This window comes from Ascidiella aspersa, chromosome 2 (assembly GCF_963924565.1).
Source record: "Ascidiella aspersa chromosome 2, kaAscAspe10.2, whole genome shotgun sequence".
In the NCBI taxonomy this organism is placed as follows: Eukaryota; Metazoa; Chordata; class Ascidiacea; order Phlebobranchia; family Ascidiidae; genus Ascidiella; species Ascidiella aspersa.
Window position 1 is genome coordinate 4,420,310 of NC_139448.1, and position 27,591 is coordinate 4,447,900.

Sequence of the window (27,591 nt, forward strand, 5' to 3'; positions counted from 1 at the left end):
AGCTGTACCTTTAAGAAGACATATCTTTCCACACAAGCATCTTCTACTTTACCTCAGCTGTACGACTTGGAACAAAATAACTGTGTGTCAACCAAACAAGCAACATGGAGACAGGTCCCGCAAAAATGAACTGATAATGACAATTTTAGTAAAATCGTTATTCTAAACACAAATGGCGCTTTGTAACTTTTAACCTGCACAACAAACAAAAAACAGGCTAATTTACTTGAGAATTGCAACAATAAACAGGACACTTGACCAATAAAGTTTAAACATACTTTTATCATAACAAGACAATATCAACCATTTCTAAATCAACTCAAAACAAATTTGGTCACTGGTTCAGTGAAGGTGTAACCTCGCATAGGTCTTGTTTAGAAATTACACTTTTGAGGGGTAAGGGTAAATATCACCATCCGTAAATAGTTGTGTATGAACGCGGATCTGCCACCACGAATTTTCCATTTGATTGTCTTTTTCAGAGTAGACTATTTCAACAAAAATAACGGTTTACAATCTGTAGTTTAACGAAGCAACTAAATAAAATAACATTAAAAGGAACATTGGCAGTGTAGCAATAATTTACAAGTTACACCAAATATTTCCAGACCATTTCCGCCCTTGTCGGTTGTCCATGAAATCGTGTATTTCGCCTTATACTATAGAGTCATTTTAAAACGCCGCAAAACGACCCCAAGTTTACATTTTATTCTGGGCCAGCAGCTTCTTTACAACTTTATTTTAAAGTTTATTCAACAAATCTTGTTCAAGAACGCAGCCTTGCTTTTCGCTCCTCTTCAAGTCTTCGCACTCTGTTCCACAGTTCGAGGGAAAGCTTATTTTCACCCATACTGATGCACATTGACCTTGCAAGCACGAGGTGGGCGTGAAGGTCATCGGCGGTCATGTTGTCGGCGTTTTCTTGACGTGCGCTCACGAAGTCGTTTTCAATCGTCTGTAAAAAAGATTTAAGTTTAAATGATCATGTAGTTGTAAAAATAATATCAAACTAATTTACAAAATATGCCAGGTTGTGTGGAATTGAATAAAAAGAATCGTACCTCAAATTTAGAAATGGCAAAATATGAAAAACCTAAACAAATCTTTCATGCTTTCTTGAAGCTATTAAAAATGAAAAATGAAAATGGAAACGTTCAAAATGCTAACTACTTCTGTATGGGCTAATAATCATTCTAACTACAACCTCCAACCCTTAGGCTCTAAATTTTAGTGTCAAAATCATTTTACTCTTTATGGTAAAAAATAAATGACAATTTGAAGTAAAAAAACAAATATCAACAAAGTGCAAAAATGGGATAGCGGGCTTTTAGTTAGCAGCTTGTTTTTAACCTTCATGATATCTTGGTCCAGTTCATAGTCACCAAGTCTCGCCACAGTCAAGTACGATCGGAACTTTTCGATTAGATGGGTCGGTAATGAAAGCTTGTTGAAGTATGATTCAAGATCTGACGGAACTGCCAATTCCGGCTTTAGGGGGATCTAAAAAAAAAATAAAACTTGATGAACTTGATAGAAAAATATGTATATTAAATATATATATTTCTCAAAATTGAATTTTTAAACAATTCATTTTCCTTAGTATGAAATAACTCGGAGAAACACAAATATAAAAACCTTTATTGCTTTAAATTTAGGATAAAATACTATCTGCTACTGTTTTGCTTTTGGATAAATATATTGTAGAACATAGATTCTACTAATAAAACAAAAAAATCATTTTTCACATAGCAAGCCTTCTTAACCGAGTTATATCTACTAATTTATTAACATAGTTCCAAACAAAATTAGAAAAACATGGGATTAATTAGAGAATTGATTTTTAAATCTCATTATTTTTTATAGCTCACCTGACAATCACAGGGCAGAATAGACTTTCCTTCAGAGAGCACAAGCACCGAAGTGTCGTGATGGAAAATCACTGGATGAAACTGGAAGTTGTAATCAACTTTCTGTAAGTTGAGCAGAGTTGCAAGTGCCTACAAAGCAAATATTTTTTTTTTAAATCAAATTCAAATATTTTTATCAAAATTATAAATTTGATTCACTGTTTTTGTAGTTTTCATTCATGACTTATTTTTTTTTTTAATTATTTTAGCTCTATTTTTTTTTAATTCTAGGGTTCAGATTGCAAAAACAAGTATTTTAGCTTTTTAAGTCATGTTTTCCCAGACTAAAACTGCCGTTGGACGAAGTAGCACATTTGGTAGAATCTGAATTAGACTAGAACTAGAATTTAACCACACAAACAATTTATTAGGTTAGAATTAAAATTGCCTCCATTTTCTCCAAATTATTAAATTGAAAAACTATAACCATGTAAAACCCCTCCCGCTTTCAAGCAGACTTGGGCAACTAGATAATTCTAGTTTTCTAATTAATTGAATTAGAGCAAAATGAGGCTAATTCTAATTCTAATCTAATTTGTGAATTGCTTGTGTGCTCTAATACTAGTTCTAATCTAATTCGGATTTTTCCAAAACTGCTACTTTGTCCAACGGCATTTTTAGTGACTCAGTTAAAACACAGAATTTCAATTAAAACTCTTTGGTTGGAACGGCTTGTATGTAATTTTTACAGTCTAAAAAGGCTTAAAAATTAGCACACACATATTTACCATTCACATTCTTATAAGAATACTTTGCGATTAAATTAAATTGGTTGAAATTGTTTTTTTAGGAATTCGTTAATTCTAATTCTAATCTAATTTGAAAAAACTTAAAACAATCTAATTCTAATCTAATTTAGAAAAACTAAAATGCTCTAATTTTAACTCTAATCTAATTTTAAAAAGCTAAAATAAATCCAGTTGTCCAAGTCTGGCTGCAAGCAATTAGTTGAATCTACCTTTGATGGTTAGCGCCGAGTGTCCATCGTAAAATTGGACAAATAGGACTACATTCAATTTTCCTTTGTCGCTGCCTATGGGAGTGTGTTTAAACCCTAGGGTGAAAACCGCGCTGTAATTCGTTGCCAAAATGAAGTTGCATTAAATGTGGTTTAACCTAATTGGCAATTTTAAGTAGTTTATTTTTACAATTTCCAGTCAAGTCATTATTAGAGCAACTTCAAGTCAAGCATTTGATACAAAAATAAAACGTTTCTATTAAAATTGGTATAGTCTTCCGATATGCACAATGCTTCAACTAAAAATAACAAAAAAGCATATTTTAAGCTAATTGTTGTACACAATTTAAGATAATGAACTAATTGTAATGACAACACTTAATTTCAACAGAAGTTCGTAATTACACTTAAAATTCACACTTTGTTATTTGAATCTAGCGTTAATAAATACCCCTAAGACCTAATGAACAAAAAAATCTTTCTCAGTTACCTGAATATTTTTCACCCCGTTTTGGTCCAACTGTCCAGGCTGAAGTGCACTTTCGTCAATTGTAAGTTCAAGTCCAGTTGGAAGTTGTAAAAGACCAGTGTCCAAACGATTTGTCGCATAATTTTTTGTCGGAATAAACGAAAGCTTGTTCATGTTTTCCAAGGTCATCGGAAGAAAATGTGCCTAGATATTGATACACTTTTCATAAAATGGTATTTTGATGATGGAATAGTTAATACTTGTTTAGGAAGAATAAGTAGGTGTTAGAGAACATGGCCTAATAGAAAATAAACAGTTATTGTACTGAGATATTTAATTAAAGAGGAAAATATTTGTTAAAAAGAAAATTAATTAATAACAAATAACTTCTGTCAAAATTTGGGGATTTTTACAAATGCAGATATTTTAAATTTTGTACAAAATTACAAAGTTTTGTTATATTTTACCTTTGTTAGCAAATTGCCAAGTAATTCTGCCAAAAGTTTTGGATATTTGGAGTTTGGAGCAATTTTAGAAATGTTTAAGGACATTTTGCCTACAGCAAGAACACCAGTTCTGGTATAGACCCTAAAAATCAAATTTAAAACAAAAGTTTTAAATAAACACAGAGTATACCAAAACTGTTTATACAGAAGTACAGCTTATTAATATACATATAGGATGATACGACTCTGATTACCTAATCAAAAAATTAGGCTCTTGTTTGCAAGACAAACAAGGGCACATTTATTTATACACAAGTATTAGGTTACCCTGTTACTTATAAAAAGGATTATTTTTAACCGTCATTATGTACATAAAATATAAAAATTAAAGCAATATTTCCAGCTGTTGCTGTTAAAATAACATATAACCAAGTTGTTTCTATTCAAAACCAACCTGGACACAAGATGCGATAGCAAATACTCTGCCGCAAACTCGTCACCAAAGGTAACTTGCTTGAAAAACTGCAGCAATTCATTTCTGATAGTGGCAGCATTTTGACAGAAATCTTCTTGAACTTTAATACAAAAAATTATATTAAAAATACTGACAAAAAAATTGTACTTTATGTTGTTAAAATGATTGTTAAACAAATGGCCAACTAAGTTTCCTAGAACTTGAGCAAATTTTGGCTCGTGGGATCAGACGCACATCAACTTTTGCGTAAAATATGGGGTTTCAGAATAAATTGCTGTATTTGACATACTTACAAGTTTTACTTTTATTAATATGATCAACTTTCAATTACCTGACTTGTGGAGTTGGTTAAAGGGCAGTAGAGGGATTTAATCAGTTTTACTTATTTAACTATAATAATGAAGAGATTTGTTATAGAGACAGACAGACTTTTGCCCAAAATATCAGGTAACAGAATAAGTCACTACGTATCTGACATCACTTTTATGGTAAAATTTTTTACCTGACTTGACAGGTTGATTGAAGGGCAGTAGGGGATTGTTGTGCTGTAGTTTAAACATTTCCACGCAGTGTAATCGTGGAACGAGCGAGGCGGGAGGGGAATGAGCTTTCTGTTCTTCCATTGCCTCCTGACCGATGCCGTTTCCATTTACTGAAACAAATGAAACAAAGCTTATTGCTTTGATGAGGCACCTAATTTATAATTAGGATCATATATCAAATTATTAAAAAAACAATTGTCCATCAATGGAAAAAGACTGAACATTATGCAAGGCACACATATGATATTAAAAACAAAACGTCCATTGAACGGAAAGAGACGGAATAATGTGGAAGGCAGAACAGTACAAGTGAGGCTTTGATGTGGCACTTGAATAATAATCAGGAGCACATATCTTTTAAAAAAAACAAATAGTCCATTAATGAAAAAATCCTGAATATTACATAACATACACATTTCACAATTAAACATATGATATTAAAAAACAAAACATCTATTAACACAAAAAGGCTGAATAATGTGTAAGGCACAACAGTACATGTGATCACTGTTCTACAGACTGACACTCAATCCACAGCTTTGCAGATATGGTTGTTATTCTTAATAGTTGTATTTCCATAGGCGATATATCCATTGATAAAATATTTCAGTCATAAATGTTATATTGACAAAAGAAGAATTGAATTTTTCCTTTTAAATTTCCAACACATAAATAATAGCATTTAGCAAGCGGTATAATATTTAGATGTTTTACTATCATAAACCTGCTTTATTTTCATCCATTGTGGCATCAAATGTGGCAGACAATTCTGGATCCGCTGACAGGACACCAACAAATTCGTACATTTCATTTACCTTCAAAAGTTTAATCAAACACATTAAAAAAAGTATAGCATCAAAAAGAATATGCAGGCTATAGTTAAACGACCTTATGTGTAGTATAATCTTAAAAGTTATTTTTGAGCGGTTTTTACCGCGATTGAGTTAAGTTACAGTTTAAAATTCAAGTAGTTTAAAATTTCAAATGCAGAAGAACACACCTTGAGTTCAACAGATTCGTCATATATTTTCACGATACACACTGGACCATCTTCACCAGGTAATGGATGATTCTTCTTTAATGGTTCCTTGGATTGTTTGGATCCTTAAAATACATGGAAAAATTAACAAAATAATAAGATGCTTATCACCCAAATACTGAGGCTTACTCCAAAAACTATATTAGTTTCAATATTTTGAACTTATGAATATGAAGTTGCTTGTCCCAAAGTCTTGTATAAAATTAGCTATGATCAGACTAAAATTGGTTGCAACAAAACAGTAAAACATACAACCAAGATTGTTAGTACAATTGAGGTTCTCAGTAAGATGGCATACTTTACAGATTCAAACTTAAGTTTTTATCACAGCATATTCATTTATATACTGTTTATGGTTAAAGTTACCTAGATTGTTGTTGGATTGCCTGATACGCTTTGACGAAGCTTGGCTACCGGCATCTGAAGTGTCTAACAAAAATAAAATCATCTTAAATTATGAGAGAAAAACTTAAAGTTTGAAAAAACTAATGGTCAACCATATTGCATGAATGAACACTTGCACCATATAGTGAAACAATCTACTTTACAGTAGAAGCCTTATGTTGCGCTACCCTAAAAAATCCTCCACTAAGAAAAAATTCAACATTCTTTTCTTGTACAATGTTTTCTTAGGAAACTAATTTTTTGAAAAAATATATTTTCACTAACCGGCTTCCATTGATTCTTCAATTCCTTCATCCTCAAGCGAGCGTTTTTGACCACTGGAGGCAGTACTACTGCTTGGTTGGCTATTAACTGTACGGAATTTCTGTAAATACAAAATGTGCATTGTGAACCAGATCAAACTAAAAAATATGGTGCAATAAGAAAAACTAGATAATTTCTGTTTTAGCTTATTATAATTTATATGTTGTAAACCAAACATATATTAGTTTTTTAAAATTTGACAGTTATAAGAACAGGGTTACAACATAGTTTTGTGAAAACACATTTCATGATTTTTTACAGAAAATTAATAGCGTTTTAAAGACTTAAAATTGTAATGCATAATGTTTTTGTAATATAATTTGAAAACAAAAGAGTAAAAAAGTCACGGTCAACACATTCTAAAATAGCTGAAAAAAAAAGGTTTTTTCACACTTTCTTAACCGATAACTTGAAGTTGCATTAAAATAAATTAAAAGACTAATCGATACATTTGAAAAAAATATTCCTTTTACAAAACTTGACAGTTATAAATAAACAAATATTTAATATTTTAAACAACCAGGATAAAATTTATTTAAAACTTACCTCTTTTACCCATTGTGTTTCTCCTGGGATTCTGACACAATAAACAACTTGTCTGCATCCAGTTTCGCTCTTCGGAGAATCAATAACCACCTCGCAGTTTTCCTGTAAAAAAGTAAATAAACCTTTGTAATGACAATAAGAACAGCGTTTCAAAAACCATATCAACAGACATAAAAATCACAAACTAAGTTATAAGGTAAAAAATTATACAGTAATGGCATGAATTTGTCAACAAAATATAATTTTTTAAATAGCTTACCGGGCAATGGACAATATCCCTGTATCTGCTTGTCTGCACCCACTACAAAAATAAAATAGATAAATAAAAATAAATATAATAAATTAATAAAATTGTAAGGTTCTTTTATATATTTTATCAATATAAATAGGTTGAATAGCAGAAAAGTTGCAGTTTTTTAATTTCACTTTTTAAACTTTATTTATTACTTTTTTCAAAAGTAAGATTAGGTATAGGTTACATACACATAAAACACTAAAATACAAAGTAATTTAAAACGAAAACACAAAATTAAACAACAACCTGCTTTTTGCTTGTTTTGTTGACCACCTCATAAGTTTCAAGGAAATATTCTGGTTCATAAGTATCTTGAATCATGCAACGAAATCGCACAAGGCAACCGGAATGTAACTCATGTAATGGATCATCGTTTAAAGAAGGAATCTAAAGAGTTGAATAAAAAAACACATTTTTTTCAAAACTTTTAAAACGTTCTGATCAAATACCAATTTAAAACCGGTAAACAAAATTATTAAGCAATTTTTACAGGTCTAAAATATTAAATATTTACTGAATATGTCTAAAACAGTAAATTACCCAGAGAATAAACACCTCAAAAAAAGTCATGTCTCTTATACCGCTGAAAATACATAAATCAAAATGGAATACTTTAAATAAAACTGCTAAACTACTTAAAGGATATTTGTTTTCATCCACATAAAATTATTCGGCACTTGTCTAGAATCCCACCACAGTTATTAAATCAACGCACAATATTTGGGTTAGGGTGCGAGTTAGCGTTTGGGTGTGGGTGGGTCAATTATTATTATATTCATAAGTTAATAAAAATACTTCACCAGACCCTAACCCAAATAATGTGCGTTGTGGTAGGATTCTAGAGCGGCACCAACTATTCTGAAATGCCAGTGTCGGTAAGAATGTGTTAACACTCACAGATTTCAGAATTGGTAGCTTGCTAAACTTATCACTGAAGTATTTTGCGACATCATCTTTCCAATTTCTTCCCTCCTTGCGATTTTCTGAATAATAATACAAATCAAGGAATAATAACATAGTAAGATAAACCAAGAAGGCAAATATATATATATACCATTCAAAAAGATTCATCTAACAACAAAACCTTAAAATAACTAGTTCTTTATTTGTAATTATTTTGTACATAAAAGTAGCACACCGGTATTGTCATTGAAGAACACATGTACGACGTAAGCGGTTAAAGCATAAAATAATACAACTTAGAAAGATTTAATATTGCTACCCCAAGTTAAACAACAACAAAAACCCAAAGATATGTTTAAAATAAAAAGCTAAAACTAGAAACACTTAACCCATGAACTGCAATTTCGAGAACAGACATATTTTCAAATCAATTCATTCAAAAATATAGAGCAGTGCTTTTCAACCTTTTTGCTGGATTGGAACACTATGGAAACATTCCACTGGCTCGAGGAACCCCAGTGTAATAAACACACCTCATTTTAGCTAAACAATTTAAAAATTGCTGAACCCTTGGACTGTACTAGCGGAACCCTAAGGTATCGCGGAACCCTGGTTGAAAACCACTGATATAGAGTGATATAAAACGTTAGCTTGGCTTATAATAAGCATTGTTATGTAATTAATAGTACAAATAAGAAAATTGGGCGCTCTTTCACTATTGTACGTGAAAAGTTATGCAAAAAAAAATTAATAATAATACCGCATACCACAACGCATATTGTTTGGGTTAGGGTGCGGGTTAGCGTTTGGGTGAGGGTAGGTCAAGTAATATTATGTTTATTATTAATAATAACTTGACCCACCCTCAACCAAACGCTAACCCGCACCCTAACCCAAACAATATGTGTTGTGGTATGCGGCATTTAAAGAAAAAAAATTTTTTGTTAATTTTTACGTACAATAGTGAAAGAGCGCCGAAAATTGTAAAATACCTAGGTTGAGTGCCTTACCGTAAATGTTTTCAATGACATGCAGTGGGTTAGATTTCCAGTTTTCTACACACGGCATCGTAGCAACTTTAAGATGACACAAAAAACGAGGCAAAATATACAAAACCTTGTCTTAAAATTAACAGATTATACAAAACGTGATTTTGCGCGTGAGATTTTTTTTCGCGCGAAACTAGTCAAGCGTATTTAGCCTCTTGACGACTTTTACACACGCACGCGAAAACTATTTAGTATGTTTTACGTTGCAGATTAAAAACCTCAACAGCGTCTTTGTAAGGCGTTTAATTCCTAACAAACAACAACAACCTTGTTATTAACCAGAGATAAATGGATGTTGTGTATATTCCAACAAGAGGAGATTGAAAACCGTACTATCAAACTCTACTAATATAAATTAATTGAACAAAATAGTGAACAAAAATTCGTTGCTAGTCTGCCACGGCATTTTAAAGTGCACATTGTCAGCCTGCAAGGTTTATTTAACATTCAAAAATCCAATATTACTGCGCTTACAATAAATACAGCTCACTGCGAAGCAAAACACTTTGTAAAAGTATCACGCGGAGTAAACATACTATAACGAGAAACGACTGCGTTTCGGATTAGCTGGCTTGCTACCGACTATGACAAGCAGGACACATAAACCTACAGGAAAAAACGTGGAAGAATGATTTTAAACAGAAGCTTCCTTTAAATCAGTGTTCAGCAACCTTATTCACTTGCGGCACACTAACTGAGCTAGGAAAAGTTGGCGGAACACCAACAAAATATATCAATCTACGAAAGACACATGAACAAATAATATAGCGACAGCATGTAATAATTTAAAAACAATTACCTATAACAATCATTTATCTTTTATATTTGCGGTTTTCGGTCCTCCTAACATATCTATTATCTATGTAGGCCTACTCCCTTGCGATAGAGAGTCACTATTGACAGCGGGGGCTTTAAAACGGCATTCGGAAAACCTGATTAGTATAAAACCTTTCGTAGAAATCAGTGATGGAAAGTCTCCTTTTCTGCTAAGCGAAGTTTGACAATATGCATTAAATGCAATTTAGAAGGGTTTATCGCGTGTTCATACCAAGTCGGGGGTAACTAAAACTTTCAACAAGGGAAAACAATGACCACCGTACTATAGGACTCCATTGCATCGAAACTAACAAATCGTCAAACTACAAATGTCTTTCACATTCGGAAAACCCAGCATAACTGCGCCTTCACTACAGTTTGCATCTCAGCAAAACACGCCTTGAAAGTGTTGCAACATAAAAGTTGTGTCTGGCTGAGTAGGATATATTTCCAGCAGCCGCTAAACTCCTGAAGCACAAGAGCGACTGCTAAGCTTATTCGGTGGTTACCTCTACCATTATATAAAAATTGCTGGAGTAACTCAATTACAAATCTAAAAACTGTCTAATAAAATCATTGAATAAAACCTTGCCGTTTAATTATTATTGGCCGTAAAGTGAAATTAAAAAAGTTACAGCTGCAGAAACAGTTTACCGACTAGTTTTAAATAGATAAGACCAACATGTGCAAACTTGCAAGCTTTATTTTACAGCAATAAAATAAAAAACAACAAACATACTAAGCGAAACATTAAAGTGGAACTTTTTATTTACCTATTGCGAATTTTTTTCGTTGCTGGAACCTCGTTTTATCTGATTTTGAATTTCATAAAATAAATAATATAACAGCATACAAAATTCAAGACAATGAAATGCGGGGGAAAAATGCACAAAATAATCAAAACGAACCATATTTTATTTTGACGAAACTTGATCATGATTTTGGTTCTATTTTTTCGCAAGAGTTTTGTTCCACAGGTAAAGAAACAAATAAAAAAACGCACTATTCTACTCCCAAACAAAGGGGAACGCTAAAACACCAATTTCACAAACTTTCGTGGTTTTTGAGTTTATGACGGTATGAAATAGAGAAAGTAGTCTAATGACAAACGCATGTTCAATATGGCAATAAACACATAAACGTCCTTCAAATATTTTGTACGGGTGAAATTGGAATTACCCGAACAAGAAAACTTTTTTGTTTTTAAAGCCAGAGTGTAGTTAAGTGAATTATTGATCAACCTACACTTAAACCCACAGTAGAGTACATTACTTTCGGGGCAATCAATTGTTATTGAATTACTGGATAGATCAAAAACTAGTCTTTTTAAAAGTTGTATGGGGTTTAAGACTGAGCAAGGTGGTTTTCCCGATACAATCTCAAGTTTGCATTTTATAATGAGAAGCTAACACAGAGTAAAATAAATGCGATTGGTAAAGTTTAAAGTATCTGTTGGGAAGATAAGCGTTGACATACAGCAAGAAATAAATCACCGATGTTATATTGAGGTTTCACTTAACGGTTATACGTTTGCAAGAAGTTTTACAGAAAAATTATGACAAAGTGGCAATAATCAGGCAGTAAGTTGTGTGTGGTGCAAGTAAGATGAAAAAAGGTTGAAAGGTTTGCAAAAAGGTTGTTTGAAAAAAGCTTGATTGTTTCAAAGCATAGGATGCTAATGTAACAAAGAAGAAATAGTATTGTTTATAGGCGGCCCTAGAAATTAAAAGTTTCGTTTGATGTTTTATATTTTTATATACCACATCTATAAATGTTTTTTTAAAACTGAATGAATTAACTTGCGACAGAGAACGATAATAAATGTTCCGCAGGCATTTTGCATATATTTCCGCAGGCATTTTGCATATATTTACATTCGGCTATCATTTGTTTTACCTGAACATAAATAATTTGAAAACAGACGTTTTTCAACTAAGTATTCTAAAATCATCGTAAATTTTACTGTCAACGAAAGAAAATTGACAGGTGGTGAGTGTGATAAGAATTTATAAAATTTATGGCTTAATGAACCCGTTTTGATCTGAAATAAAAAATATTTTTTGCAATACACACCTTAAGTAAAATGCACATCTGCAATTAGTGGAACTATTAATACAAAACGTTTAAACTGCAAGAGCAGAATCACCACTTTCCAAATCACTTTCGCCCAGCTAAAGATCCCGGCCAGGTTGTGACTCTATGGAGGCTCGGAACAATGGACAGCGAAGAAAATCCGTCGATGAGCGGAGGAGAAAAAAGATCAGGTTTAATAGAAGGAGGAGCGATGAAGTTCTCACTCATCAAATCCATCCGGATGTTCTGCATGATCTCCGGCATCAGGAGTTTTAGGAGCTCGGATGTGCTGGAGGTGAGTTTCATCTCGTTTTCTCTTTTATCCTCTTCCGCTTGTGGATTGATGAGGAGTCTCCTCTTGGATCTTTGCTTCTTGATGAGTTCTGCATACTTTTTGGCGGAAGCTTTGTGCCCAAGGTCGGCACCTTTCTCAAAAAGTTGCAATGCCTGCTTCTCGTTTCGTTCAACACCTGAAAAAAACACAATGTAAAAAGCAATAAAAAGATAGAAATTACATCACAAGCTAGCAAGTTATATCAGATTAGTAAACATTTAACCATTAAATCACTTAATTTTATGCCTCGACACACTTTGGAGTTGAATACTTTAGGTTTTCTACTTTTAGTTATACACAAGTTTCATGCTAACGTATGCTCATCTATGAAGATGGTGTAAAACTGAATATGCAGTTCTAATAAAAATATCTAAGCCTTATAGTTCGATAAATTGACATTTTGTTGTTCAAACACGTTTTGATAATACCTCATGGCATCATCAGTGGAAAAAGATAAAAGCAATAAAACACAAAGAAACAAATACCATTGGAAATGTATAGGTCAGGCAATACTACTTAGTGTTAAAAAAATACGAAGGCTCCTAGGTGGTATCAATATTTAACTGAATATAAAGATTTGACAATAAAAAGGGTCAAGATTAACCGTAACAGCAACACAAATAGTTTTTTTAAATCTCAACAGCAGTTTGAGAACATTCAGCCTACTTTATTTTATGCAGCAATAGCTTGATCTCTTTAACACACTTTAAAAATGATACTGAGCATAATCTTATTAAGATGGTATAAAAGATTGGAAAGGCACCTTTAACAGAACTGATTTCAGACTGATTTCTTCATCAACAAAAATACTATAAATATTGGTTATTTGAAAAGTTATTGGAACAGTGTTTTATTATCATCAAATGAACTAATAAAACATGTTTGGCCAGAAAAATATTAAAAAAATCCTTTAGTTATATTCAATCTAGTGGAAAAAATCGTACACCGCTTGGAACATTGACACAACATTTACACATTTTGACATTCAATCTTAAACGACAGCATTTTAATGCAATGCTCTAGGGACCCAAAGTGTGTGGCCAACTGCAACCTTTAGAGACATTGGTAAGCATTGATGTTGAATCTAAATTTACATGCACAGCATATGACAGCATAAGTGAGTTGGAAGTGATCCAAGATACTCGCTTAGGAAGGTTTTACAGAGGTCCTTAGGCACACAGTGGTTAGGAGTGAAATGCCACATGTTGACAGTATTATGGAAGGAATGTAAATGAGAAAAAATCCAGATGTAACAAAAGAAGTGACAGAATAATTTTTTACCACAATAATAATACATTTATTTTGCAGCATAATTAAACTTTTGACATAAAATTAGTAAATTTAAATGTTAAAGGTGAAACTACTTGCCCTATTTAATTTTTAATACACATAGCAGTTTGTCTATTTAAATTTATATGATTAACATTATGATCCAAAAAAAAAATTTGTTATAATTTTTTTGAGTGTGAGAGTCAAGATATAGTGAACAATCACAACAAATTGTTACCTTTACAAATTACAACCCCGTAATGAATAAGAAGAGGTTAACACCCAAGGCCAAAATACCAAACCACAAGAGCGTCTAGAAATGACAGCCCTTTAAGTGCAAGTGGCGAAGTCTGTGGCCACATTGTACGAAGAGCAGTAGTATCCTGACTAACATGAGCATGAATGGGTAGACGAATTGCTTACGTAGCTTCCATCAATTGTATATTTATGCATGTCAAAAGTGGCTACAGACGACAGTGCTGCACCAATGGTAATTGCGAATTTAGACTTTTTCAAGAAAGATTAGAGGTTTTTTTCAAGAAAAATAAACTTGTATGAATAATACAAGGGTTATTTTGATATAACCTAAATAGAAAGTGAAATAATAAATAAAAAAAAACAGTTTTGGAAAAGAAATAGCACAGAAATAAGCAGATTTATATAAGTTTGACTGCAAATAATAAAACATTCCTTATTAACATCCAGAAACTTTAAAGCATGTAGGTTGTAGGTTTTAGTTAGACGAAGTAGGAACATCAAAGTTCATACAAAATTAGATAACATTTTTTGATATCCTAATTTTATTTTTAATGTTAAAAATAAATTCAGAATTAAGATATAATCATTTAATCCATGGAAAATGTAGCATGAGATAAGGCAAAATGGTTTTACTATCTTTATAAGAATCGTGTAATAGATACCTAAATTAAGTTAATTTATTTAAATCACTTTTTATTAGATTTTAACAAAGATTAAAATATTTGTTTTAAAATGGAAAAAGTTGAAATCTTTGTCTAGTCTGTTTACAAAACTAAATACATTTTGTCAACAACTTGAAAGTTGGAATGTCTGCTGAACAACTATTGTTAACCCTAGCCCAAGTTGAGAATGTTTTATATTCCCTCATATCTGGTAAGTTTTCCAAAATAAATATTTTGCAATAAAATAAATTCAAGTGTTGATTACAAAAAGTGTAAAAAAAGGCAACACAGCTTTTTGAACATACTTTTTACCCCTTTATAACATATATATATTTATTAACAAAAAAACATCTAATGAATGTTTATGAAAGGTATCGGAATCATTGCAAATATAATTGTTTTTCTTGTCATCACAATATGGGAAAGGTATCGTGCGAATCGCACAGTTGCAAACCTTTTTACAGCAAACTTGGCAGTAGCAGATTTAATTTTTCTGGTCATACTTCCCCTTAATATGCCGGCTATGCTCGACACAAATGGATGGACTCTTGGACCAGTGATGTGCAAACTTATGCAAGGTAGGCCTTATTATTTTAAGGAAAATATTTTTTAATTGGCTATGTTATGCATTGTTGGGATTGTGTATGTATGATAATAACGGATCAAATCGTAGCCAATACTTGATGCCTAGAGGGAGAATCGCTGTACCGGTACTAGTATGATACTAGGGTGGTATTGGTGCCAATGCTATACCTAATTATATAGGAATTTTATCCTTGTAATCCAACGCTGTGATTTTACTTTGGAAGGTAATTTTAACAAATAATAGTAAGGTTAAAACTGGAGGTAACCTAACTTTGTAATGCTATGGCAAATTCTGGATGAATAAAGAGAAAAAAATAACCTTTCAACATTTCAATTCTATCTGTATAATTTGGTATTGAATCAACTAATGATAATATTTTTATGAGAAGTTCATGGGGAATAGAAACTCTGGGTGTTTACCATTAGAAAATTTTGGTTAGCATTAGAAAAGAAACCCCGAAATTTTTTTAAGGTACTACAACAATTTCTTAAAAAAAGGAGAATTTTAAGTGTATAAAACATCTTTCAGTGCAAAATTAAAACTTGTTATGCGTTTAATTTTTTTGTGTTCAGCTATAAAGTACATCAACTTCAGAGCTTCGATTCTGTTTTTATTGACAATGAGTATGGACCGCTACCTTGCCATTGTTTACACGCTGGAATCGCGAATGTTCAGAACAAGAAGAGCAACAATAAAAATCTGTGTTGCGCTGTGGCTACTCAGTGTAGCATCATCAGTTCCAGTTGTTATATATGCCGATATCGAAAATGAGGAGCTCTCTCCCAAATGTACGGTGATGTTTCCGGGTTACCAAAACGACGTAGTCAAAGCGGACGTTTTGTATGATTTTATTTACGATCTTGGCAGTGGTGAAGCCTTGGATTTGGAAGGAATTACTTACAATGGAGATTCCACACCAGAAAACAATACTATTAAACGTAAGTACACCTTAAAGTTTAATTTGTTCGTTGGTGTTTTATATCACTCGATATGTTGCCTGGTGGTAAATTTCATCATTATTTCTTGGTAATTTTATACAAAGATATATTACATCTTTAGTTTAAAAACAAAATTTGTTCTTTTTGTGATTGTAAGCCTAATGTACAGCAAATTCAGGTTTAAACTTAATTTTAATGTAAAACAGAACAATACTCATGTAACAAAATATTTGTTTTCTTATAAGCATACACTTGTTTTTCGGAAAATACTGCCAACTCAACTGCCAATACAGCATGGGTTTATTCAACATTTTCTTTGTTTTTTGTGGTTCCTGTCTTGATAACCCTCTTTTGTTACATTTCAATTGTCAAGGTGACAATCTCAAGACAAATCGACTCTAACTCAAAGAGTAAGTGTAAACAAATTAATAAAAATGTAGGAAATAGTGGTAAAAACATAGAATATTCAGGCAAATTTGCAAGTAGACGGCTTAAACCAGGGTTTCTCAACTGTGACCCTCTGACCCCCACAGAGCGTCTTAAAGGGGTCATGAGCATAAGATATTTTAACTATTTGCCAGTAAAGCTTAAGTTCTCTGTATTCATTATTACTATGGTATATGACATTTTTTGAAGTAGATTTTTGGGGAGACGGGCACAAACTTTTAAGAGCAATAAACCAATTGTCAGTAAAACTGAAATTTGCTGTTTTATTATGACTTAGGGCAGTGGTTCTCAAAATTTTCTAAAAAATACGGACGGTCCCACAGCAATTTTTTTAATTGCTCACGGTCCTTAAAAAATATACACAAATAAAAAAGTGAAGCAATCGCGATAAGTTTTAAAACCGTGTCTGTATAGACCACAGTGGCAGCGCAGCAAGCTGCAAAAACGTAATTCTCAATAGCACAACGCAACACTATGACGTCACAGTGGACAATTCAACTTCAAGCGTGCAATCATGTGAATAAACAACTAATGTACTTGATTTGGAAAAGCAAGTTGCCTGAAAGCTTTATTGCACAAAAAATTTTCTTCTTCAGGAGCATCGTGTTGATTTTTATTCGGTGCTTCGCGGTCCCAGAAAATTGTCTCGCGGACCCCAGTTTGAGAACCACTGACTTAGGGGATCTGACATTCCTTGACATAGATTTTAAGCAAGGGTGGGGGGACAAATTATTAAGAGAAAAAGGTAAACCACTCAGAAGGTTGAGAACCACTGGTTTAAATAAACACCGGGTATCAATTTCAAGTTTGAGCTAAAATACTTCATGTAATGTTCCATACCAAACTTAGATTTTGTTGTATGAGAAATAAAAAGTTTACTTTAAGACCTTCTGCTTTTTGCACAATTACTTTAAACATACAACTATTTTATAAATTGTTTAAATCCTTAAATACAATATTTCAACATTATGTATTTTTCAGCCAAGCAATATCACGTGGCAGTAATGGTTGGGATTCTAGTTTTGGCTTTTGTGATATGTTGGACTCCTTTTCAAGTTTGGCAGCTAATAAAACTTTCCAGAATAGAGGTAAGTAACCTTTAAAGCAAATTGGAATGAGGCCCAGAACATTTTTGGAAATAACACTGAAACTTCATGTTAAAACAATCTTGTATAAAGCAGAAAATGCTGCATTATAAAGAGTATACGACTGTGAAAATTTTAAGCAACCAAACAGCACTTTTTGTCATGTTAAAAATTAACAGCCATATGCCAAAAATTTGGGCAATTAACCATTGAAACAGTGGTTCTTAATGATTATTTTACAGTGCCCCCTATTCGGTAATTGTTTGATGCCTTACGCAGATATTTAATAATTATACAAGCAGCAATTTTGTTAAGGTGCAATTGTATATTTCAATATCTTGTTGAGGACTCTGAACACACTTTATTGCGAGATGACAATAAAAATAATTTTTTTTTAAGATTCAAAAAATTAATTTTTTGGTAAAGATTCTAAACCAACTTTAATTTTGCAGCCAAACTATTGGGGTGAATGCGACGTTGTGCGGTCGGTTACGGAGTTAATGGCCTGGTCAAACAGCGCCCTTAACCCGATACTTTATTCGCTGTCCAGTCAGCGTTTCAGACACAAAGCGGTCAAGTGTTGGCGATACATGAGATTTGGCTACCAGCGGTAAGTCAACTAAATTACTGTTACCATATTTTACGGACCATAAGGCGCACTGTCAATAAATTGCTGTGATTTGATTTTTGTTCATACATAAGGCGCACGATCAATTTATCCAAATCGCCCGGGCGTAAAAGCATGCCGAGACCTCCACAAAAAACCGAGACTTCAGCCGCCTGGTAAACCGCTCCGCTCTTTCTCCTACTCCTCCCACTTTTTCTCCGCGCTTCTCTTTTTTGTCTATCGGTACTGGGCAATAAAGCACTACCGTACTTGATCCATACATTAGGCTTGCATTTTCATGCAGAAAATTTAGAGAAAATTGATTTAAACAGGTTGTATTTGGAAAGAAGCAGTTTTGTTAGGTGGCCAAAATTGCAATCAATAATTTTGTGTCTGAAAATATTTTTTATGTATTTTTAGTGTATTGTTAATCAAAACTGGATTAGATGACAAACGTTTCTGGAAAAAAAATTGTTCTACCAACCTTTTCCAAAATTTTCACAAATAAATACAAAATTTGAGAAGAAAATAGTTATTGATTAAAGCAATGCAACACAAGTACTAACACCTTTAAACAAGGGCTAGAGAGCTACAGTAAAACAGAATTGGCCCTGGTTCCAGATCCTAAAGCCGACAAACACATATTCAATAGCTGCGGTTTCAAAGTTCTCCGGAACCATAGCAGTAATTTTTGTTTAAGTTTCATTAACACAGGCTGAGTTAAGTTATATTTGCAACACTAAACTGTTTAGTATTTTTCATTTGTGCAGTTTAAAATCTCTTTGGGATAAAAATTTTATAGCGTCAGCTCTCAAATTAAAAAAAATCGTTCCGGCTCCAGCTCATAAAATTTAAAAATTACTCCAGCTTTATATATATGGCTCTGGGCAAAATTGTTTGGCTCCGAAACTCCTGGACCCAGCCCTGCTTTAAATCTCTCTGTTTTATGCATTCAGGTCAATGCTAATGGAACAACAGAGCGCCCGCACACAAAACACAACAAAGCTAACGTCGCTTCACACAAGAAACAAAACGATGACGCCTGGAGGCCAGACAAGTGGAGTTCAAACTCTTGATAGAGTGAACCCAACTTACAAACCAGAGGATTGCCATGAAAATACAACTGTTTAAAATTCGTGATCAGTGAATTGCTATAAAAAAACGATCTGACAATTTAGTTGATAAGCGACCTCTGAAAGCATTTAGAACTTCGCATTTTTTCCAGTTAAATCTGAAAAAGATTTCCAACCTAATAGCAGTTTGTTGGGCGTGAATGCATTGAGAGTGACGGTTAAGAGTTTCCAAAAAACTAATGACAAAAAGACAAACATTAAATATGGGTGTCAATGAAAACAACAACTTTTAATGGTTCCCAAACTAGAGCCCAGGTACAATAGGTGGTCTGTGATAACTGTCGGTGGAACATTTTTTCGTTGAGTACAAAATTTATAAGGTCATAAACTATTTTGAAGGAGGCCAGGGCAACCAGCTAAGACATTTTAAAAATTACTGGCTCAATTATGAATGATTGAGATATTTTATGATTTCTTATTTAGACCAGGGGCTGCCAAACTCGGTCTACCAAGTTAATTTTACCGGTGCGATCATTTTTTTAAACTAAAATAAAGAACAGTTAAAATGAACAACCAATTACTAAAGCTCACTACAGTTTTTGTTGCAGAGTAGTTTATAATTCCTTCATTGCCCATATTCAAGTTATTAAAGCTAGACACAAATTTTAAAATCCTGCATGCTATCGCAATCCATAACAGTAATTGGCCTTATAGTTATCTAACCATAATTTTTATGAACCAAAGTTTGGTGATTTCTGATTTAGATCATTGTTAATAGGAACATGTCCATCCAGTAAATACAACTGCAATTTTGTTTCTTCACAACAAAGTAAATAGCATGTAGTGTGTATTACGCTGTGATTTTTAACTTACTGTGTCTGTTTGTTTAAAGTTCCTTGCTGTGAGGGATGTTTTATATATTTATTGCTTGTTTGTGCATAGTAATAAATGTAAGGTATTTGTATTGAAATGAAATGTCAAGTATTGGGCATCCCTAATTGCTGTTATGTAACATTGTTCAATAAATCACAATTTGTGTGTAAATTTACATCATTGTGTTTAAGGACAGGAACTATATAAAAGGGGTAAATAGATGTTAGACTCAATAAAGTATGATTTCTGATAAAACATTATAAAGGCAAAGGTATTCATTAGTCTGTCGCAAATCAGAGAAAACGTTCAACTTTACAAAAAAATCCGTAAATATTTTAGATTTTATCAGGTATAATGTGGTTAGAATCCGATGGAATGAATTTTAAATTCTTTCAAGATCTGCCGTTATGCAATTCTAGTATCCTTAGCACCACAAAATACAGTTTGTTACAGGATGTAAATAAAATTGAATGATGTGACAAAATAGTATACAAATTTTGTGAGTTTTCTGGATATATATATATGACAGAAAATGACTTGTTTAAGGATGACTGAAAAGGTAAAAAAAAATAACTTTTAAGCTAATATCTGTTCAAAGTAGTCTGCGCAGTAACTATACCTGTATTACATCAACTGCACAAAAAAGTAAACTACATAATTAGCACAAACAATTAACTAACCTTCACATCCATTTAATAATATGGACGCCATCTTGAATTGGGCTTCAAGGTGACCTTGATGAGCAGCTGAAGCGTAAAGTTGATATGCATGACTGGAGTCAACTGTAAGCCCTCCTAATCCATGCTCGTAACATTCAGCCAGGTGATATGTTGATAGGGTGTCCTTAGGAAAAATGTTATAATGAGTTGAAATAATAAAAAATAGTTTTTTTTACATAACAAAAGGCTAATCTTGTGAAAGCACATTTAGCGGCCAATATAACATCCAGTGTTTTTGGAGCAGCTTACAATATAAAATAAGTAACAGTTTTTCGACAGTCAAAATTCAAATATAAAAAGCATTAAAATTGCAGTATATTGGAATGATTTTAAGAAACTATGCAATATTTTTCTAAAACATATTTACCCTAAAAGAGGAGAAACCACGCAGCTCGATAAAGAATCTCAAAGCTAAAAAGGAAGTAAATCTATTCAATCTTAATAGACGTACGTACTTGCATCATCATCAGTTCCAAAACCATTAACTGATGGTGATACAAGTGTAAATTGAATCGTCTTTATCAAGATGGTGTCAATTTTCTTAACTTTTTTGGCTTCACGACTCACTAACATGCTACATGACAGGTATGCATCGTGTATTAAGAAACATACTATTTATGGTACTATTTATTGAAGTGAAGCGAAGTTTACCCACCTCTTGCTCAGCAGCCAAGGTGAACATCTCAACAGCCTTCTTCATGTTTTGATGTTCATTGGGTTGGGCAAGCCGGCTGCCAAGTAAAGACTGGGCCTGCAATACAAAGGTGATGAGATTGCAGACCATTTAAAAAATCCAGGCATGTTGGCTGTTGCACAATGTTTCTGAACTAGTGATCACAAAGCAGAATAATTTTTAAATAATGTTTTTTTATGATTCGTATTGTCATACAAATCTTAATCAAAATACAGCATAAGGCAATCATGTACATTGTACAAATGTACAACCATCTTGGAGGCAGTAAAAAACCTCATAATTTTATTTTAAATTTAATATTAAAAGTTTCACAACAACCATTTAAATAAAAAAATGTTAATACGGAGAAAAATTTTTTTTTTATAAGGTTAGACATTGAAAGACCACATTGCAATCTTAACTATCATGTGTACATATCATTCTCCAATTTTTTGAGGTACATAAGTCAAAGTGTACATTACTACATTTTTGAGGTACACAAGTGTACATTAGCAGCCAACAAAACACACATCAATGAACATAGGTTTTTACCTCGACCATTCCCTGAAGGGCTGCTCGCTCGAGGAGATAGAGAGCGTGTATGGTCGAAACTTCACTTTCCTCGTCGAGATAAAGCAGCGCCAAGTTGTATTGCGCCTCCTTGTGGCCTTGTAAACTTGCTTTCTTGTACTCCAATTTTGCCTTTAAAAATTTAAAAGAAAACAATTAAATGAGACAAATATTGAGGCTTGAAAAAAAAAACAGTTTAAAAGATAACAATTATAGTTTGATTTATAAAAGAAAAGAAATGAAATAAACATATGTGGTAGCATAAATGGAACCATTTAGGTCAAACATGGTTAAATAAGGCCAATGCTTCTACGTATTTCAAAATAAATAACATAAAACAACTTCTAAAAAGTCATTTTTGGTTGAGAAAATGGCAGGTTTTTCAATCTAATAAATGTGTGATGAAAAGTTTAGCTGGAAGAAAAATGGATACAATCATGGCCGGCTCTCAATTGCATTAAGAGTAGTAAAGCATTACCAGGGTATTATAATCTCACAAATCTATATTTACCCGTTCAATGTTGACTTGCGTTCCCTGCCCAGATTCATAGCACAGCGCGAGGTTGTATTGCGCCTGTGAGTATCCTTCGTTACTGGCAAGAGTAAAGCTCTCAACTGCTTGTCGAAGTTTGCCCGCTTCATACTCTGCCAAACCTGCGATTAAAAGTGCAATTCTTTTTAGGGAAATTGGACCCAAAAGTTTACACTTATTTATACAAAGGTCTATAAAACAATTTTTTTTCTGGTTTTTATCAAATTATATGATTAAATTTCAAAGTAACAAATTTTACAGGTTGTCAACTTTTAAACGATTAACTGGCTAGATGTTGAATACAAAATAGATATTGAACTGTATAGGCTAACTATTTAAAAATATAGAATTTTTTAGCTTTTGCAATGCTACCATTTTTAGGCAAATTAAATTTTTTGTAGTAGTCACCTTTAATAGCAAATGTTCTGCCAATGCATTGTTGGGTGGAGGAAACAAATTTATCCAAATCTTCACTCGACACATTGAGTGTTGATTCTGATGAAGAAGTTGATGATTCCTCTTTGATAAACTTTGGATCGATAGAAACACGTTTCTGCAAATAAAACACGGAAATATATAAACTACTATACATATTATATTTCGTTTAATCTATTTGCACTGGTTTATACTAAACTAAGAATTAAATATATTGAAAAAAAATCATATTTTTAATCTTATTTCTTTTACATCTTAGAAAGGAATATTTCATTTTATTGGCATTATGTCACCTATATTTCACACCAGTTGACATCACTGGCAAGGTTTTTGGCAACTAATCTGAACTAAAAAGTAAAAAAAAATTAAGCCTATAAAATTCTGAATGTGTTTAATTTTGAAATAATACCTCCATCAAAAAATAGATACCTTTAATGCAGGTTTGGTTCCGAGAGGTTTTTCTTCGTTGAAAGCAGAAGAGTTTGAAGAACTTAGATTGGATTGTTGACTGTCTTCATCAAATCCAGCAGCCAGTGCCGTGTTACAGCATCTAAGCACCAAGTATTACAACATGATTTAACAACAAACTCCTTAAATATTTAAACATTTATATTTTTTAAATTTCGGACAAAATTGGCTTCAAGATTGCTTCACTATATTGCAAAGCTAGAAAATGGGCATAATAACAAAAATCAAAAAGTTGTACTCATTTTTACGAGAATATTTACCCAGAAAGTCGAGGCAGAGCGCTGTTGATTGGAAGAATTGCCAATGAACTCACAGAAGAACACAAACCATTTATTCTCTGCAATGCATTTATAGTACTAAATAGTACCCAAATGTTGGCAATAGAAGTTTGTATAAAAAAATATATCCAATTATGCTCTGTTTTTTTTTTTATTGACAAATTTTATTTTCGGCAGAATTTTGTTTGAGAATTGTATTTCTTTAGAAATTGTAAACTAGGAAAATATTCTGTTTGGCAGTTAAAGTTAAGACTTAAAAAAAATTGTTTTTTACAGATTATTGTTCAAGTATTGTATTCCTGGGGCAATAATAAATTAGTAAAATATTCTGTTTGGCATTAAAGTTAATATTTACCGAGGACAGAGAATGCTGCTTCAGGTAAGTCCAAATGCAATAGGATGGCGGCTTCTGACCCAACGCAGCCCTTCTGCGGCGTTCGTCAAGTCGAAGGTTTAGGTAACGGGCGATGGCCAACACTGAAGCAGAACCCTTAACAACATAGGATAATATTGAATTAACCTTTTTTGGTAGCACACATTTAAAAAATCATTACAAAAATATATTTAAAACACCAATCCTGTTTGGTAGCACACATTTCAAAAATCATTACAAAAATATATTTAAGACACCAATACTGTTATTCCTAGGGTTGCCAGATGAAAAAAATAAAAAAAGCCAAACTTACTCTAAAAAAGGCCAAAAAAAGCCAAATCTACTACACACTCTAACAACCTTATGTTTTTCCTTAATTAAATAAAAAATGCAATAAATGGCCATGCTGGTACATTGAATTTCTCTTTTTTTGGCAAATTTTCTTAATTTTTTTCTCTTTTTGGAATTTTTTATTGGCAATTTTTTTTGTTTTTGCAAATTTTTCTTAGCAATTTTTCTCTTTTTGTGTTAGTTTGATCTCTTCTTAACATAACACTCATGACATTTTGGAATAAAACGAAAAAAGCCTAAATTTTCAAATTTGGCTTTAAAAAATCCTAACTGGCAACCATGGTTATTCCTAGAACTATGCCGACAGTGAAACCAATAACCATATTTGTGATTTTAAGTAAATTAAAACATTAACAAACATAAACCAAAGTGGGCAAAGTTTGATGGCATTTGAGAATATAACATCATGTATGTATTTTTGATAGACCACACATTGAAAATAAGCTATAAACTCCCATATACTTGTTTGTATATTTTGTTGATAGAAAGTCAAAGACATTTGATACTTACAAACACAAGGTTTTCCCACATTGAACGGCGATATACTTTTGGATCAAATTGGTAATCTCTGTAGTTGCCATGATTATGTTCTTGATCATTCTTTGGCAATTTCAATGTACAGAAAACAGTGTTCCTAGAATAATCAAGTTTGCAATAAAACAGTCGAACATACATGCAGGATGGGACAAGGGAACAATTACAACAACTCACTTAACTTAATACCACTAAGTAGCAGACCAAAATGGAATTATGAAACCATACTAAACTGAACCAACAATTGAAAAAAAGTTTTTATTTAGCAATTCAGGGATACTTTTTTAAAAACAAGTGTCACATAAATGAAGTATTCAATGCAGTTAAAATGCATTACTCTTGAATAGATATTCAAGAGCTTAATGTTTTGGCTGTTTATAATATTAATAATGTCATATGCAACTCTGTCGTTGAACATAACAGCCAGTCTTATTATGTTTTAACTTTAAAGACATTTGGGGTTTCATGTAGGAACTCTTTAAACAATAAATTATTTCATAAACATTTAACCTTTTTGAAATAGATCAATCTGTGCTTTTTGCAATTTATGAGGCTACCACATCTTATACTATGAACATATTTTATATTTAAAGAAAAGCTTTTGTAACTAATACATAACAACAACTCACTTTGCAGGCTTAGCTTCATTATGACCCAAGCCTGATTCAAAAGGAGTGGCCTCAAGAATTTCATGCACAGCTTGTTCATTTTCATCCTTAATTGCATTCTGGGCTTGAGCCACAGGAGTCCGGGTGGTGAACCCTGAACACAAAAGTATGTTAAATATTTGGATTAGGGTGCAAGTTAGCCTTTGGGTTAGGGTGGGTCAAGTATTAAATTAATATTTGGCGCTGGTCTAGAATCCTACCACAACGAAACACCATTTGGGTTAGGGTACAGGTTAGCGTTTGGGTAAAGGTGGGTCAAGTATTATTATTAAATAAAGAATATAATAATACTTGACCCACCCACACCCAAACGCTAACCCGCATGCTAACTCAAATTTTGTGCGTTGATTTTAGAACTGTGGTAGGATTCTAGACCAGCGCCTAATATTTTTATTTTCACATATTTGTTTCTTCCTTGCAATTTCAATTGTGGAAACTCTACTTCTACTCTATTCGTTACTGTGAAAGATAAATGGTGTGATTCTAGACCTTATGAAAAATAAATGGTGTGATTCTAGACCTATGTTTTCGCAACTGTCAGAACTAAAACATTTTAGACTAAATACCAAAGAAATTGGCTCTAAAAAAAATAGGTACTTACTTGCAAATCCTTTGTACAGCTTAAACATCTTCTTTGCGTTTATCTTTCTTCGTATTTGTAGGCAGACATGTTGCAGGCAAGTACGGATCAAACAAGTTTGCCTAAATTCCCGTACAAATTACAGCGCGACTGCACTTTTTAGAACGACTACAACAGACAAACAAACGTCGATCACAAATAAAAACAATCACGCTATGATGTTGATCACGTGGTTTATTTCGACTACCTTGTATGACGTCACTAAAGCTTGCGTAATAGTTATACCATATAACATTATCGGACAGTTTTACTCCATGTCATAGTGAGTGCGGGCGAGATTGTTTTTGGTAAAAATTGGACTTACAAAATAAGTTACCAATTAAAGTGCAATTAATGGCGCAAGTACGTCCCCGTAGTATATTATGGTGTTGATTATGGGGGCGAAATAATTGACTAAGAACTAAGCAGAAATTGCTCAACAAAGCAAGGTAAGCGCAAAATTTAAAAATCCTACACAGTAACTACACATACCGCTGGAATTTAAATGACATTGATTGTATGACTCAGTCCTGAATTTCTTAATCTCTGACGCTAATTTATTTTAATGTTATATATAAAAACTTTACAGACTGTAAATTCGTGATTGTATTCGGTTCTTCGTATAAAAATCACAAAAATTGCAATAGATTTTCAAAATAAATTGCTTTGTGTTCATTTCAGTGTGTGTGTAATAATTTTTTTACTCTGCAAAAATTGAAAATTTCTGGACAGTCGTAGAAATTGTCACGTAAATTACGGCACGTTTTTTCTATTTTTGTATCCTAAGTGTGCCAAATTATTTGTGTTTGCTATATTAAATTATATTAAACTATATTAAACAGCATCAAACAAGCATAGCAAAATACAGTGAAGGACTGAAAATAGGTTTAAAACGAAAACTGCTTTTTGGTATATTTTAACGTTGCTTCAACCACTACATCAGGGGTGTCCAACAAGCGGCACGCGTGCCAAATGTGGCACGCGACATAATAAAAAATGGCACGCAAGCCCTC

At 32.7% G+C, this 27,591-nt stretch overlaps 3 protein-coding genes across 3 annotated transcripts; 1 reads left to right on the forward strand and 2 right to left on the reverse strand.

The window, feature by feature from the left end:
- Positions 1-483: 483 nt before the first annotated feature.
- On the reverse strand, positions 484-9,356 carry LOC146163233 (mini-chromosome maintenance complex-binding protein-like). Its single transcript, XM_083383012.1, has 16 exons — positions 9,299-9,356; positions 8,283-8,368; positions 7,632-7,772; positions 7,350-7,391; positions 7,091-7,192; positions 6,506-6,605; positions 6,203-6,265; positions 5,798-5,901; positions 5,522-5,612; positions 4,758-4,907; positions 4,235-4,355; positions 3,802-3,922; positions 3,356-3,538; positions 1,869-1,997; positions 1,351-1,500; positions 484-955 (listed from the first exon to the last, which is right to left on the reverse strand). The coding sequence occupies exons 1-16, from the start codon at positions 9,354-9,356 to the stop codon at positions 767-769; spliced, it is 1,830 nt and encodes a 609-aa protein (XP_083239138.1). The 3' UTR covers positions 484-766.
- A 2,650-nt stretch (positions 9,357-12,006) lies between these two features.
- LOC146163234 (uncharacterized) lies at positions 12,007-26,739 on the reverse strand. Its single transcript, XM_083381531.1, has 12 exons — positions 26,561-26,739; positions 25,921-26,053; positions 25,268-25,391; positions 24,389-24,523; positions 24,016-24,092; positions 23,717-23,837; positions 23,261-23,405; positions 22,832-22,974; positions 22,303-22,452; positions 21,733-21,828; positions 21,039-21,201; positions 12,007-12,696 (listed from the first exon to the last, which is right to left on the reverse strand). The coding sequence occupies exons 1-12, from the start codon at positions 26,586-26,588 to the stop codon at positions 12,311-12,313; spliced, it is 1,701 nt and encodes a 566-aa protein (XP_083237657.1). The 5' UTR covers positions 26,589-26,739; the 3' UTR covers positions 12,007-12,310.
- On the forward strand, positions 15,132-20,469 carry LOC146163235 (C-X-C chemokine receptor type 2-like). The gene is made up of 6 exons (XM_083381532.1): positions 15,132-15,327; positions 15,908-16,273; positions 16,519-16,683; positions 17,702-17,808; positions 18,258-18,415; positions 19,369-20,469. The coding sequence occupies exons 1-6, from the start codon at positions 15,264-15,266 to the stop codon at positions 19,541-19,543; spliced, it is 1,035 nt and encodes a 344-aa protein (XP_083237658.1). The 5' UTR covers positions 15,132-15,263; the 3' UTR covers positions 19,544-20,469.
- Positions 26,740-27,591: the final 852 nt, after the last annotated feature.